This window comes from Dunckerocampus dactyliophorus, chromosome 10 (genome assembly GCF_027744805.1).
Source record: "Dunckerocampus dactyliophorus isolate RoL2022-P2 chromosome 10, RoL_Ddac_1.1, whole genome shotgun sequence".
Taxonomy (NCBI): domain Eukaryota; kingdom Metazoa; phylum Chordata; class Actinopteri; order Syngnathiformes; family Syngnathidae; genus Dunckerocampus; species Dunckerocampus dactyliophorus.
In genome coordinates this window covers 21,167,729-21,183,674 of record NC_072828.1, presented here as the reverse complement: position 1 = coordinate 21,183,674, position 15,946 = coordinate 21,167,729, and the positions used below count along the sequence as shown (strand labels likewise).

At 39.4% G+C, this 15,946-nt stretch overlaps 1 protein-coding gene across 4 annotated transcripts in view; it reads right to left on the bottom strand.

Annotated features, from left to right (window-relative positions):
- Positions 1–15,946, bottom strand: part of LOC129188774 (collagen alpha-1(XXIV) chain) — a 111,532-nt gene that overhangs the window by 43,094 nt on the left and 52,492 nt on the right. For all 4 annotated transcript variants that reach the window (XM_054789762.1, XM_054789763.1, XM_054789761.1 and 1 more), the window contains 11 exons: positions 14,880–14,933; positions 14,399–14,443; positions 13,198–13,251; positions 13,034–13,087; positions 11,287–11,340; positions 9,001–9,054; positions 8,864–8,917; positions 8,203–8,247; positions 7,948–8,001; positions 6,124–6,168; positions 340–393 (listed from right to left, as the gene is read on the bottom strand). In XM_054789762.1, the coding sequence (XP_054645737.1) occupies positions 340–393; positions 6,124–6,168; positions 7,948–8,001; positions 8,203–8,247; positions 8,864–8,917; positions 9,001–9,054; positions 11,287–11,340; positions 13,034–13,087; positions 13,198–13,251; positions 14,399–14,443; positions 14,880–14,933 (567 nt within the window). The remainder of the gene's footprint in view (positions 1–339; positions 394–6,123; positions 6,169–7,947; positions 8,002–8,202; positions 8,248–8,863; positions 8,918–9,000; positions 9,055–11,286; positions 11,341–13,033; positions 13,088–13,197; positions 13,252–14,398; positions 14,444–14,879; positions 14,934–15,946) is intronic.

The window sequence follows — 15,946 nt, the reverse complement described above, 5'->3', positions numbered from 1 at the left end:
TTTGGGAGGAAGAGAAGATCAGAAAAAAATAATCTCTGCGTGGCAATTCAGTGGAAACTTGAAGAACATACTTTTTTGAAGCGAACTGCCACATTATCCTTGCCATAGCCGTAAAATCACAGCAAAATGGGACAAAAGCTAGGAATTTTGACACCTGTGACAATATTGTTTTTGATATGGACATGAGAGTGTTGACTGTTTATATAAGGCATGTGTTCAGGGCCCTCGAGGGCTCCCGTTTACGGCTGCTTAACACGGCCCTAATTACAGGGGTCTAAAACTGTCAAGTACCGGCTGATGCTGATTGACAGCATAATGGTAGCGAAACACACTCCTTACCTTTTCACCAGGAACTCCTATGACACCAGCTATCCCGATCAGGCCAACAGGACCCTGGAGAGGAAGAGACATTTCAAAGGCAGTGAAAGAAAGTATGCCAACGTGAGAGTCTGATCTTCACTCATCTAAGGGGTATTTCCCAACCTGTTATGACACTTGGAATGCGAGAGGTCACCGAATGCTACGCAGTCCTTTTGTAAGCAATAAGGTGGGGCCATTGGCTCAAGGATAAGGCTGTGAGCTGACCCATGAAGTGCGAAGTATTCAGATGAAATCAAACTCATTTCATGTTTCATGTTTCATTTCATGGAACAAAAATAATCCAAATAATTAATTGAAAAGACCAATACCAACTACAACAACAAATTTGTGAGGGGCAAAATGAAAACTAAGTATTTATACACATAAAACTGTTTTTGTACATTACAAATCCATTCATTCGTCCTTTCATAAAAAAGCATAGAAAGCAAAAAAAAATAATAAGAATAACATTACAAAAATAGATAAAACAGTGAGTAATCTTGCCCTGAGCCTGGGCATGATTCCCTACAAAAGTTCAACATATACAATAAACCCTCATTCGTCCGAGTCAACTCATTCAATCCCAGGAATTTTTCGATACCGGCCACTTCAGACGATTTTGCCTGATTTTTCAAGGCACACAGTATATAATGTTCTACGGCTATATAACCATGGAACCACCAAAAGAAACATTAGGCTCTCGTCTTTCATCAGAAAAAAAAGTTTGTTTCCGTTCTTTAGTAGTCAGCAGTAGAGCAGAGGTAAGTTTCAGGAAAATATCACTTCCCAAACAACAAAAGGGAGCAAAACAGCTTGTTGTGAAAAGATACATTTCAAGCATAACTTTCACTTGGACACAATTTTTTTTTTTTTGCTTTTGTGACAGCTCAAATATCTAAACAACGTAAACAACACACAAAAAGGTTGTTTTACATCAAAATAACAATTTATTTACAAATATAACATGAGCTATTTACAATTTTCACATTTGGAATTAAAAAAACGTAAAAGATAAATACGTCTTTGGGATCGGGCATTCGGGTTTATAAAAACGTAGAAATACGTCTTTGGTATTGAATGAGTTAATTGGTTCCAGACCCAAATGTAAAAAATCAATTTCCGCAGAGTTATATCAGATATTTTTGTAGTTAGAGGATAGAAAACCAGTTCATGACCTTTTAAATACGGTTTTTAACATTATTAGAGCCCTCTAGACATGAAATATCACTCCTACAGTCACCTTTACACTCGTATTACCCAATATAGCGAACATAATAATACAAAATAAAATATTTTAGACATAAACAAGACTTGTGATATCTGGGGTTCAGAGTTGAGTTTTAACTTGCTGTGGGTTATGACCATTTGGGATTTTTTACAGGGATTATTGTACCTGTTGTGAGATGCTTTTACACATGCAAAAAAGCCTGTCGAGCCAGCAATCACGTCTGGCGCTTGGGTGTATCACCGAACATTACAGTTACATTGCTGACATCTAGTGACCAGCGTAGAATGCTACATATCATTCACCGCGTCTTTGAATGTGTCTTCTGAATGCCTTGTGTTCACAGGCATATTTTAGCATTATCACATCATTATCACATCATTATCATATCATTTGTTCATCAATATATTGAAATATCAGATTACGTACATTATTTTAAAATTAGCACACACTTACATGGAACCCAGCAAACGTGAAGGTTATTTTAACCGCCCGTGCCCGTTATAATGCCCGTCTACTGCCGCGCAAACACCTGTAAGTCAATAACTTCATGTTCTTTTGTTAAATAAGGTTTAAAAACATGAGATAACGTCGCACATTTCTAAGGAGACAAACCAAAACCCCTCACTCGTACGTGTTGATAATTCTCCAAAATAGAATGTAACACAACTGTTATGATTTTGCCGCAGCTGTGCCACAGGTAATTGTCTCCCTGGGGAAACTAGTTGTAGTGCACATGTTCCATTTTATTGTCTGGCTTCCTATGCAATGACTGAGAATATTTACTTCATCTGCATCTTGGAAATAATTTATTAAATGTTTCCACGCACCCCCTGCAAATTGCTCGCGTGCCACTAGAGATACGCGTACCCCTCGTTGGGAATTACTGCTATAGGAGGCTATTGTTTTGTTTTATTTACTTCCACTTTCATTCACAGTAACATTGTTACACCCACTGATTCTTTCTTGGAGAAAACAATATGTAGCTTGAATTAAAAACAGATCTTTAGGACTTACAGATAATCATTAGGAATAGATTTCATTCATTTTTCCATCTGTCCATATTTCCATCCGCATCATATCTGGATTGGGGGTGCAGTGGAAAGGTTTTAGCTCGGTTGTCTTGTCTTCCAATGCATTCCAGCTCTTCTTTGAGCACCCCAAGGCAGTCCCTGGCTAAATGAACTCCAACATCCCAACTGAGGATGTGTGTGAGGGCACAAAGCATCTGATCATATTAAACAGAATCTGTATTGCTAAATGGGCCACATAGTAACTGTTATGTTTGATAGCAAATAAATCTACACTACCTAGTAAAGAAGGCTTTTGTGAAAAAAAACTCGAGCAAATGTAAATGTATGAGCTTAACCACTTCCAAAACAGCCGTCTGGGAGGTGGGACTGTAGTTTGAACTAATGCCAGCCTCTTCATAAGACCCTTGAGCTGCAAACAACATGATGATTTCGGGGTAATCCACATATTTCACGGAATATGAATTGGCATGTCATTAAATGTGTCAATCCACACTGACTCAAGGAAAAAATGACCGCAAAAGTCAGAAAAGTCGCAATATGCATCGAAGACATTACGTATCGGCTCACTTTTGGCCGGCCACAAAAGCCAGCATAGTCATAATGTGGTTTTCTGTGGCTCTGGGAGTCAATACGAATCCCTTTGCTTCTTGCTCTCTAGTATTCATAGGTACTTCATATATTACACACTTTTACCTCAGTCACTTTACCCCAATGTCGACTTAACATTTTGTATAACTGTCATGATGTGATATTAAATCACCTTTAATAGTTTTTACACTTTGTCAATTTTCTGGCCTTTTCTGTCAAATTTTCAAGGAATAATGTACGGCCTTTAATGACAAAACCTTCAGGCCAGGGGTGTCCAAAGTGCAACCCGGTGGCCATTTGCGGGCCGTGGCACATTTAAAAAATATAATTTAACAAGAAAACAAAAAAACCCTGCAAAAATAAAAAAAAAAAATCAATAGTAATTTTACGAGAATAAAGTCAAATATTAAGCCATTTCACAAAAATAAGCTTGTGATATTCTGAGGAAAAATAACGTTATTGTAGTAGCATAGAGTTGAAATATTAAAGAAATTTTTTTTTGTATTTTAAAGTCGTAATATTATGAGAAACAAACAAAACAAAATAAAGTTGTAATTTTTGAAAAATTAAGTTGGGGGGAAATGTTATAATATGATGGGAAGAAAGTCAATATTACAAAAAGAAAATTTACAAAAATTATTTAAGAAGGAAGTTTAAAAATTTTGGAAAATTAACAAAAACAACAGTAAAAATCGGGGAAAAAAAAGAGTAAAGACCACAGTTCATACTAATAATATGCTTTTTCACTGATATCACAACACTGAGATGCATTTTTTTCTTAAAAATATGTAACTTCTAGGCATATTTGCATGCATTAGTTTACAAAATATCAAACTGGCCCTTGCTTCCTTTCATTTTTCAGTATGTGGCCCTCGCTGGAAAAAGTGTGGACACCCCTGCCTTCGGCATATGCAGGGGGTGGTTATCCATGTAGGGGTAAAACTTGGTGCTCATCTATATTAGGACTGTTTGGAAATGGTAAAGGCTTTCTCTGCCATTCCATTTAAAATTACATTTAGTGACCTTTTATTGTGGCCAGGCTAAGGCACACCTGTGCAATAAACATGCTGTCTCATCAGCATCTTGATACGCCATACCTGAGCGGTGGTTGGATTATCCCAGCAAAAAGCGAGAAGTGCTCACTAGCACAGATTTAAACAGATTTGTGAACAATATTTGAGGAAAAATAGACCTTTTTTGTACATAGAAAAGGTTTTCAGATCATACAGGTTGATGGGAACAAGAATGTTTGTATGCTTCTGATGATTAATAGTAGGGAAGTATTATAAGGTGGGGTATCCTCATGTGATCTAAAGCAAGAACCAGCCAGTGACTGACAGAAAAGGAAAGCGCTAAGCAGTCAAAGACAAGAAACAGATCACTAAGATAAAGGTGAAGCACTTTTGATCCATTTGCCATTCCTGAGATCAGCTAAAACAACTGACAGCCACAAAGTTACTTACGTAGCACCATCTAAAGGGGATTTTCTTGTTGGATGTAAGTAAAAAGCTGTGGATTTAAAAGAAGAGTGCCTGAGAGGGGATACAGCCTGCAGGCATAATAGTGGCTTTCTCAACACTGACCACAAATCCCATCATTAGGAAAAGAAATGGTACACTGTGGCACTCAGTATCATTTCCCAGTAGGAGATGGTTTTAAATGGGTTTCTGTATGACAGCATCTCTAACATGGGAGCCTGCGAGAGTTTTTAAAGTAGAGATATACTATAAACATTAACCTTTCAAAGGCTTTTCCCTGACACAACCCTGTTTCTCGTGCACATATGTCAGTCCAAAGCGTGTCCCTGCCGGGAAAATTAAAGCAGAGAGGTTGACATGAGCTACATTTCAATGCACAGCGGCTTTAAGTGGCGGACTGCGTTGTGCACCGGAGAGCAGACTTAATGGAACACGGCGGCTAACTGAAATTGGCTCAAGTACACCACGCGGTGAAAACCTCCAGTAAAGCATCAGATGAAACACTTTATTGGCTGAAAAGAACCTCGGCCAAGTGTATCAGCCTCTGGTTAACCTACAACAGTCAACAATGGTCTTTCATATTGAATATATCTGCAAAATGGCGTAGGAACATTCGACTAAACAGCCACACGGTTAAAGCTTCAAAGGGCTCTCTTCTCTGTTACTAGTCAATGCTTTTCATATGTGCATTCTCTCTATCTCGGTTGCCCCCCCCATAGGCATAAAATGCAAATATCAATATTAAGGGGCATCCAGGACTAAAGAATGCGCTCTGAATGTTCAGTAGAGTTTCATGTCCTCGATAGACAACATGTCTCAAAATTTCATGAAAGTATGTGAGGCCAACCTGAAACAGCTGATTTGCTTCATAACATTGTTCATAAATATATTTCATTTGCACATGCGTGACGTTTTCTGCTGAGGTAGCTATGGACCAGTGGTTCTCAATTATTTTCTGTCATGCTCCCCTCAGATGACACACATTTTTTCACACCCCCAGATAATATTTATTTATCTGTACAAACCACTGAATGAGTTGCTGAACGAATAAAGACACTAACCGTCTTTACAGAGCCTGCCTCGACACCTCGCCACGCCCTGAACTGATAGAGACGCATGACGTGTGTATGTTTCTTGGCAACAACAAGCATTACACACATTTTGGCGGAGTAAAAACAAACATGCACGCCAAATAACATTCCTTCAAAAAATCTTTCAGCATTCCACTCTGCTGTGGTATTTCTGCCCAATTCACAAGGAAAACACTAACGTATTCAAATCATGTCATTATCTGTGTACTTTTAACACATGTTCAAAAATCACACGCTCCATATTGGCTCCAAATGACACAGTTAATAAAAACCTAAAAAATACAAAAAAAATCCACAGCAGGATAACATTTAGTCACTGCCAGTGCTGTACAATCCAAGCAACTCACTTGTGGTCCGACTTTTCCGACATTTCCAACGTCCCCTTTCTCTCCCTGCAAGAAGAAAACACCAAACAGCACACTGATTAGCTTCCTGCAATTACAATCATTCGCCTGTTAACAGCTCAAAGATCAGTGGATAGCACGAGTCTGAAAGGAACACACACATGCAATAACATACACTCAAAAAATAGCTGAACAAAATGCAAAAATTCACACTTTGCACTGTTGGATCTTAGGGAAGTTCTAAGTAGAGCTTCAACATGCAAACAGATCAAATGGGGGTGAGAAACTCCCCTTTCCTAAGTCTCTTTAAAGGAAAACTGCACTTTTTTTTTAAAATTTTGCTCATCATCCACAATCCTTATGTGAGACATGAACATGTATGTCTTGCTGTTCGTCCGAAAGATATAAAAACTGATAAGAGAGAGACATCTCATTGCTGCACGTAATGAGATCCACCTATGCTGCCTACAAAGACCACTATTAAAACACCTCCAAAAGACTCCAACAACGTTTTATGCTGTTATACTGTATACATGCTGTGACCATGTCGTAAAAGGTACATCCATGATAACATGTAAGACTTACAGTATTTTGCGTATTTTGGCCATTTTATTTTGTGTGAAGGAAAGGTATTGCAGGTCTTTCCGTCAGACTCCATCACAAAAACTGCTCCAAAAATCCTGTACAATAACTGTGCAATGAACCGTGCAATAACCTGTGGCTTGATGAACATGTACACAGCTGCAAATAGTGGTTATAACGTCTTGATTTGAACTACCGTGATTTGGCACTTTCTCTTCTCGTGTGTGCTTTTGGTACTCTGCTATTGTGTGCTCTTGCACTTTTGCTGCCGTAAACCTATAATTTCCCCTTGTGGGACTAATAAAGACTTATCTTATCTGATCTGATCTTCAAGCATTACTGGAACTCTGGAACCTCTGAACTACTTCGATACCCCCAAAGTCCTTCCAAACCTGACAGCCAGTCAAAACCGTGGAAGACTCGATGCGAGTGCGGTGCTCTCCTGTGTCGCCGGCCACAGCCGCTTGTGGCCTCCCGTGTGCACGCTTTGCCGATGAGTTCCGCCAATCACGGTCGTTTGTCGCCTCTCGTGTGTGGAAGCCATAACTGCACATTAGTCACTGACCATTTCTCTAATGATTATAAAACTTGGAGGATGTCTGTATTACAAGTATGGTCGTATGTCTTACAAAGCATTTTTAGCACAACCCAGAGGCTCAATTTGTTTTTGTCACATAAAACGAAAAAAGGAACCGGCGTATCATAAGAGCCGTCAGCCCAGCTCACTTTTCCTTAGTTTTTTTTCATGAGACAGTTTCTTTAAATGTATACTGTATATATCCACCAGAAGTCACCATGTTGGCTCATTTGAAGCAGTTAAGACATTATCGAGGGTTTCGGTGCATTGATAGGACTTTGATTTGGATATTCAATGACTAACTCCCATCTGCAGGACGGACGGAGTGTTGTGTTTTAATGACAGTTTGCAACAAATTATTCCAAATATATTCCAAACTGAGGGATATAACCAGTTGAATAAATACATTTCTTGAATAACCATAAGCACTTTTCTTCTTCGGACTTTAATTTTGACTTACAAATACTTGTTTTCCATGCGCTTTAGCGACGGTACTGTGGTGCATGTTCATGAATGTATGTGTGTATGTTCTTCTGAGAATCCCACTGACAAATCATTAACTGTCAGCTTTAATCTTGACAAAAATACCAGATATTATTGAGCATAAATAAAAAAAATAAATATCGTGAGAAAGAAGTAATAGTTAGATGTTAAGAAAGTAGACTTACCAACAGACCGTCTGGACCCGGTTCACCTATGTAGCCTTTCCTTCCTGGCCTTCCCTAAAATGATCCACAGAGAGCAGCGTGCGTTCAGCGTATATAATCTCATGATTAAAACACATACGTCTCAGCTAATGATTGCTTTATTACAGATTATTTCATCAGAAGTATTATTCAAACCATCTACAAGAGCCTCAATGACACTATTGGTATGTGTGTGTGTTTATTCATGTTATATTATATATATAGCATATTGCTTACAGTTGGGCCGGCATTGCCAGGTGGGCCAAGTGGTCCTTCTTCGCCCTGCAGACACAGAGTACACAGTACATCAGGTGCACAGTAGCTCTAGAAAGTGAAAACACCCTGTTTGAAATACCAGCTACGGATTTTGATCAAATAAAAATAACCACCTTGGCTTGAAATAAACATTGACAATAAACATATTCGCATCGACTGAATCTACAGGCGTAACGTTAGCGCCGACACTAACAATGCTCGTAAGGCGTAGCTAAGATGACACACTGAATGTTGTTAAATGACTATAATCAACAACAACAAAGGCATTCTTAAACAAGCTTTCACAAGCACAAAACCAGACAAAACGTGTTTGGTTTTCTTCCACCGATGCATTTTCGTTATTGATGTTGAAAAGGTTTTGGAGGCTGCAACACTCAGCACCTACACCTGCCAAAATCCCTTTTTTCCCCAGGGCTGGAAGCATTGTGCCTTGTTATGAAATGCACACAATGACAATCATGACTTCACCCAGTGGAACATGCCCTAAGAGACTTCTTAGAAAAAAAGAGATGCTGCATGAGACGGTTTATTTAAATCGTTTGCACGAATGGAAATCTTTTGATGTGCTGTATTTCCCGCTTACAGTATCTAGACCCAGGATAATTACCATGAACCCTCTTACCTGTGTTCCCATTGGCCCAGGCGGACCTTGGATCCCTCTGCTACCCTGCAAACCCTAAAATGCAAATGCAAAATAGGGTGTCCAGATTGCATCATAGCTTTAAATGGAAGCACAGATAATATGTTGTTACAGTATACCTTTGGTCCAGGAGGTCCGTTGGGCCCAGGCACTCCTATGTCTCCGGGAAAACCCTAAATGGCATATAACTTCGCATGACATGTAACCTGACACATGACATGACACATAACTTGAGTATGAATCAAGCAAATAAACTAATTTCACAAGGGAGCGGATCATACATTTAAAATGACACATAAGGTATAATGAGGACATATTGATGGGCTACAAGTCCCCTGTCTTGCATGTGTCATATAAAGAAAGGTCAGGCCTTCTTGACTGAATAAATAGGCTATAGTAAACTTGTGTTGCTTTGCCGGTCGGCTGGTGGAATCATCAGGCAAACCTGCCATCACACAATCACTCATCTCTAAATACTTCATATACTGTAGCTGGGGCCTTTGTGTCTGCTGACATTTTCCATGCTTACAGCAGGGACACCTTACCAGTACCAAATCCAGGTTTAAAAAAAACAACTTTTTTTTTAAATAACAACACTGAATTGGACCTCAATGAATATCAATTTTGGAAATATGGGCATTTACTTTATTTGAAAAATAATTAACAAAGACATTTAATTTACTCCTGCAATGAGCTGGAGACCAGTCCAAGGTGTCCCCTCGCAAAGTCAGTTGGGATAGGCTGCGGCTCACCAGTAACCCGAGTGAAAAAAGCCGTGTCAAAAATGGATGGATGGATTTATTTCACTTTGACGTCACATTGGGATCAAAGTTGGGCGCCGGCAATCACGACCGGCAGACAAACTACATAAACAAGCTTTCTCAGTGGGGATGCTAGAAGAAAGCAAGTGAAAGGATGAAAGCAGCTACTTAAAATATGGTTTTGTTGTTTCCATGCTAATGCGCAAAACCGCTTGTGTGTTGTTGGGTTTCGTCATTTGGGCTTAAAGTTAAGATGAACTGTCCAGAACCTTCCTCAACTGCATTGAAGACGATCTTCTTTCTGGAAAACAAACCCTAGGCTCCTACCAATGGTGAGTCAATATTGATTAGGAGTGTCTTGATCCAATACTGATATCGGATATCCATCCGATATCAGAAAAAAACACAGGTATCGGATCATGTCGGCCTGCATCTAAAATTTCTGATATCAGCACTCAGATACAAGGAGTGCTCCAGCACTTCTATCCAGCAGCGCCAGCCTGAATAAGAGCCCACATGGTCACAACCACAGCGTGTGCTATCGTGATAACAGAGTTAGCAAGGAGTTAGAGCCACGTTAAGATTAAAAAAAGACGTCGCAGTCAAGTGAAAGTCAAAGCATGAGAATCCTCGCAAAACAAACCTACAGCCCCCCCCAAAGCTGTCCGAAACGCAAACGTCTGCTGCTGACTATTGTTTTCTGTTTGAATAATATCACATAAAAATTTATATGACTTGTGCTAATATCAGATTGAATTGATACCGGTATTGTCCGATACTTACGCCTGCAATATCGGTATTGCATCGAAAGCGATAAAGTTATATCAGGCACACCCCTAATTTCATTTTGTTCTTTTAATTTCATGTTGCGCATGCCTTTGTTTTATACATCGGTAATAGACAACAGTAGCATTAAATTACTCGCGCATCCGCCAGCACCCACATGTATTACACTATTCAAAAACTATAATTCCAACAGACAGATGCAAAGTTCTACATAGTTCTCTATGTGCGCTCTATGAACGAATAACCCGTCCACACACACATAATAAAGATGATTGAAGGATTCCCTGAGTAGAATCTGTACATAGTGTCCCAGCTCTAAAAGAACTACTATGCATGAGTCACCAATGTGTGGATGGTTCATTTGGGCAACTGACTAGTTTCAACTAGATTCCACTATAAAACCATAATTTGGAATATACCGCTTTAAACATGACAGCCAGTATGTTATGTATTTAGTGGTTATCGGATTGAAACGTACACGTAAGAAGTGTGTTTTGACTATATAAGAACCACACACATATGCACATTTTCTCACAGATATTTTTTTCCTTTGTCTGTCTTAAAAATATAAATTCTCGTAAATTTGGATGTGCAAAAATGAAAACTTCCAATTACATACCTTTAAATTTGATATAAACTACTACAATCTTAGGTTTCCTAAAGGATGCACCATTTATATAACCTGATATAACAGTTTTTCTTTGAATGTATTTGCCTCAGATAAGCAGTGATATTTAGCAGTTGCAAGTCCAGTGCTTTTATTCATGAGTATGAAATCTGGGCATACTTAAAAAAAAATATATCGCATTACAGGCCCTGCCCTCTATGCTGAAAAAACAAAATCAAATTTAAACCAACCTCTGGTCCTGGAGGTCCAGGTGGTCCTTGAATCCCCATATCGCCAATTCTACCCTGTTGAAATACAAAGAGTAGATGAAAACCAGAAATCACACTTGAATGCGTTTGCTTGTTTTTCAGCATTAATCATTTATTTTTTACTGCTTATCCTGTTCAGGGTCACATCTGAACTGGAGCCTACAAGGCATGTCAGAAAAGTTCCAGGACTGATGTCACAATAGATCTTCATGAACTCCTAGAAGGATTCTTCCGGAATCCTCCAAAGTTTCTTGATGTAAACAAGGAAAAAAAAAAATCACACGGAGCCAGGTCGGGTGAGTGCTCCAGAATGGAGATGTTCTTCTCGGTCAGGATAAAAACATGGGATGCTCAGGGCATTATAAGCAGGTGTGTCGTCATGGTGAAGCGGCCACGATTTGTCATTCCACAACTCTCTTCTATTTTTGCACAAAGAACGAAGCAAAGACAGTTGGATCCCTTTGTAGATGCGCTGGTTCGTCGTCTGGCCCTGTGGCAAGGACTTGCAGGGAACGACGCCCGTCACGTCAAAGATGCCATCGATATCCTGGAACCTTTCGGACACACCTCGTATCCCAGCTGACTTTTAGAGAGAGGCAACATACAGTACATCTTGGACTGACAACCATTCTAATTCATATTCACCCCTATGAGTAATTAACAGCCTCCAATTAGCCGAACATGCATGTCTTTGGAATGTGGGAGGAAGCTGGAGTTCCCGGAGAAAACCCAGGAAAGCAAAGGGAGAACCCTCAAACTCCACGCACAGAGATGTTCCAGTGTGATGTGAACCTAGATCTTCTGACCGTGAGGGGGATTATAATTAACCTACCATGCTTGTTTTGAACGGTGGTAAAAAAAAAAAATAGTGTAAACCTATGCAGACGGGGAGAACATGCAAACTCCACCCAGAAGTCGGAGCTAGAACTTCGTTGCTGTGAGGAAGACGTGCTAACCACATGCACCACTGTGCTGCCAACATTCATAAAATAAACATAATTAAAGCTGTTTCAAGTTTCATTTGCTTCCAGTACTTATGTTTATATGAGCATGCATGGGATAATCATATTTCATCACATACTTAAGTTTGTTAGGGTGGCCTGTTTTGTTTGATGATTGGCATGATTCAAAAGGTTTTAGGACTCAAGTATACACACTCCACCCTGAACATTCATGGCTGCCGCTATTGCTATTGTACAAATCCGGAAAATCTCATAATGACCAGTGTTTCATCGATCATCATGATGACGGATGGGTCAACAGAGAACAGTAAAATACTGAGTGCAATGATGTTAGGTTAACTAACTTAGCCTTTACTCTGATGTGGTTTGCAAGCACAGTATTTTGCAAGATCATGTGATTGCATCCCATGATGACCTCCCTTCAAATTATTTCTTGATTTGGTTTGATAACGGCCTGGTGGAAGAGGATACCATCTGGACCTTGTTAGAATCCAAGTGTAGTTATGATATTTCATGTTTTTTTTTCATAAAGTTGAAATGTTATTTCAACGAAAGACACAAAGACTACTGCTTCTAGGAATACTGTACATTCCACTTTTTTCTTGTCTTTATTGAGTCAACCCCAGCAAATGAGAGCTTGCGTTCGTGAGTTGGGTTTAGGTCTGAGCTTTAGCTTTAGTTTGTGTTTACATGGCTACATTGTCTGTAAAGATCTGCACAAAACCTGAATGGAACACTTATAAACAGATGTATTGACTCAAACATACCGGTGGCCCAGGTTTTCCTCTTGGACCAGCAGGACCAGCTCCACCAGGAAGACCCTGAAATACATACACATATCAGGAGGACACCACAGACCACAGTCTCGTTAGCATGGAATCAAAATCTCTGAGGCGCTCTAAAATTTTAATTTGTGTGACAGTGCACATACCTTATCGCCTTGGTAACCCAACTCTCCTGGTTCGCCCCGCTGTCCCACTTCTCCCTAAATTTCACAGTATCATAAAAAGATATGACAACAAAACCCTAGCAAAAACCCTTGCAGGCCATTAAAAAGATATACAGTAATCCCTTGTTTATAGTGGCTGATTGGTTCCAGACCCGGCCATGATAAGTGAATTTCCTCAAAGTAGTATTTCTTATTTATTATAAATGGAACATTTTCATAGTGAGACCATAAAAAATCTATTTACGACCTTCTAAATACGGTTTTTAATATTATTACAGCCACATTAACTAACACCCGTATAGTCACATTTACACTCGTATTACCCAATATAGTAGACATAATAAGAGTAAATAAGCAATTTAAAAAATAAATAAGACTTGTGCTTGTGTGTGTTGCTATAAATGTGGGTTACTGCAGCAACAGTAGCCAGTTTTTTTATTAGGGGTCATTGTGCCTGTAGAGAAATAATTCAAGCCTGCAATAAAAGCTGTTTGGGCAATCAAGTCTTGCTTTTGCGTGTCTCACCGAACATTACAGTAACATTACTGACACCTAGTGACCAGTGTGGAATACAGTCATCCCTCGCTATATCGCGGTTCAAACATCGCTCCCTCAAGTGAAAAAAAGTTCCCATTCCGTGTGGAAGTGGTAAATTTTGGCTTCTTACTTTGTACTTCTTCCTCTCTCCATTTAAAACACTTTCTTAAGATTAGAACAAATAAATTGGAAGCTATCTAGTTAGCTCAGTACCTTCCTATATGCTATGAGTGGCAGCCGTCTAAACTGCTTAGTTTCTCGGACGACAGAGGATGTTGTTTCTTCTCCGTTAGAAGAACATGTTGTTCTGTGCGTTAACATTCATTGACATACGGGAGGATTGCAGCAAAACAGTGTAGACTACAATTCAGTGTTGAAAGATAGCCCAGTATAACCATTATTACCAGCAGAACACGTTAAAAATAACTATTTTTAACATTATTTTCATTTGTAGAGTATTACACTCACAGCAGTGAGAGTTGGAGAAAGGTATCTATTACTATCCCATGTTGGTGATTGCTTGTGACCTATTGAGTACAGTTTACTATGTAAATATCAACAAGGATTATAGCAGGGGAGTCTTGCAATACTAATTTGCAAGCAAAACAAGACATATACACTGCAATAATGTAAATATTTAGATCACCTTATCACCTTTCAATCCAGGCAGGCCAGCTCGTCCTGCTGGTCCCTGCAACACAGAAAAGGGAGGGATGACAATAACAAAAATGAATGACGGCATAACAGATCAGTAATTAAAATTTAGACTGTCATTGAAGTGTGGATGCACACTTCAATGACAGTCTGAGTTGGGTTACATATGAACAATGAATAATAAAGATTCAGTGCAATTTTTCCAAAGATACAAAAAGATTGAAATTGTCATTTTAGTTTGGACATTTAGGCTTGTGGTGCATATAGAGGAATATGGTACAGATGAAACCACAGCTGAATAATTTAGGGCTGAATAAAACATTTAAATAAACATAAATGAAATTCCTTTTGCAATGCATAAATTAACATTAGTAAAGATACAGTTGAAAATTAATTGTTGTATTGTTATAATTTGTCAGCTAAACAAATCAGCAAAAATGTATAAGTATTTCAATCATCAGTGTGTAACCTACCTTTGGTCCGACCAAACCAGGCAGTCCTCGAGGCCCCTCGGGGCCCAGGTCCCCCTAAAAAACGAAAGAGGTACACAATGACATTTCTGTTAAACAATCAGGCACATTATGATCTGACACTTAACAACTCACTAAAATGTCTCTTCTTTTCTTGGCAGAACAGTGTTACCTATGTCTTACCCAGTGCATTCCTACTTCACAATACAGTCTGCTGACAGTTCCTTTTCGTTTTTACACAACTATCTGGCTTGGCTAGGCTCTGCTCTCACTGCCATTATTCAAGGTCCATTAAATCCTTCAGACGAACAAGATAGAAATGCCAAATATGCCGATGGCCTGAAAATTGTGGGTAAAAATTGTAAGCAGATAAGCTGTTCAGTTGGCGTAACCAGTTTCAATTAAATTCCATGGCACCAAACCCGCCGCACGGTGGCCTAGTGGTTAGCATGTTGGCCACACAGTTAGGAGATCGGGAGCCTCCGTTGGGCGTGGGTCTTCTCCCACATGTTAGGTTAATTGGTGACTCTAAATTGTCCATAGGTATGAATGGGAGAGTGAATGGTTGTTTGTCCCAATGTGCCCTGCCACTGGCTGGCGACCAGTCCAGGGTGTACCCCGCCTCTCGCCCGAAGTCAGCTGGGATAGGCTCCGGCATACCCCCGTGACCCTAATGAGGATAAGCGACATAGAGAATAGATGGATGGAGGGGCACCAAACCCAACAGTCTCAGGTATGATTCTTAAAGACTTTCAGGTATATCATCCAGGGACCCAACCAATCCTCTGTGAGAAAGCACAGTCAAACCTCCATTTTCGTATGCCCCAGTTTACGTATGATTTGATTTGCGTCAAAAGTTTTCAGCAAAATGTTTCGTACACCGTCTCGGTTTTCGCACAATATTGCACATATCATATTAATTCATTTGCCCTGTACTTTATAATTCCGCAAAATTCAACTTTCATATTTAAACTCTGAACACAAAAAAACATTTGAGAAAAGTCATGCTTGAATTTTGAAAAGATTATCTATTTTTTTAAGGATTATTGTGTTATGTGTTGCTCGAGCCA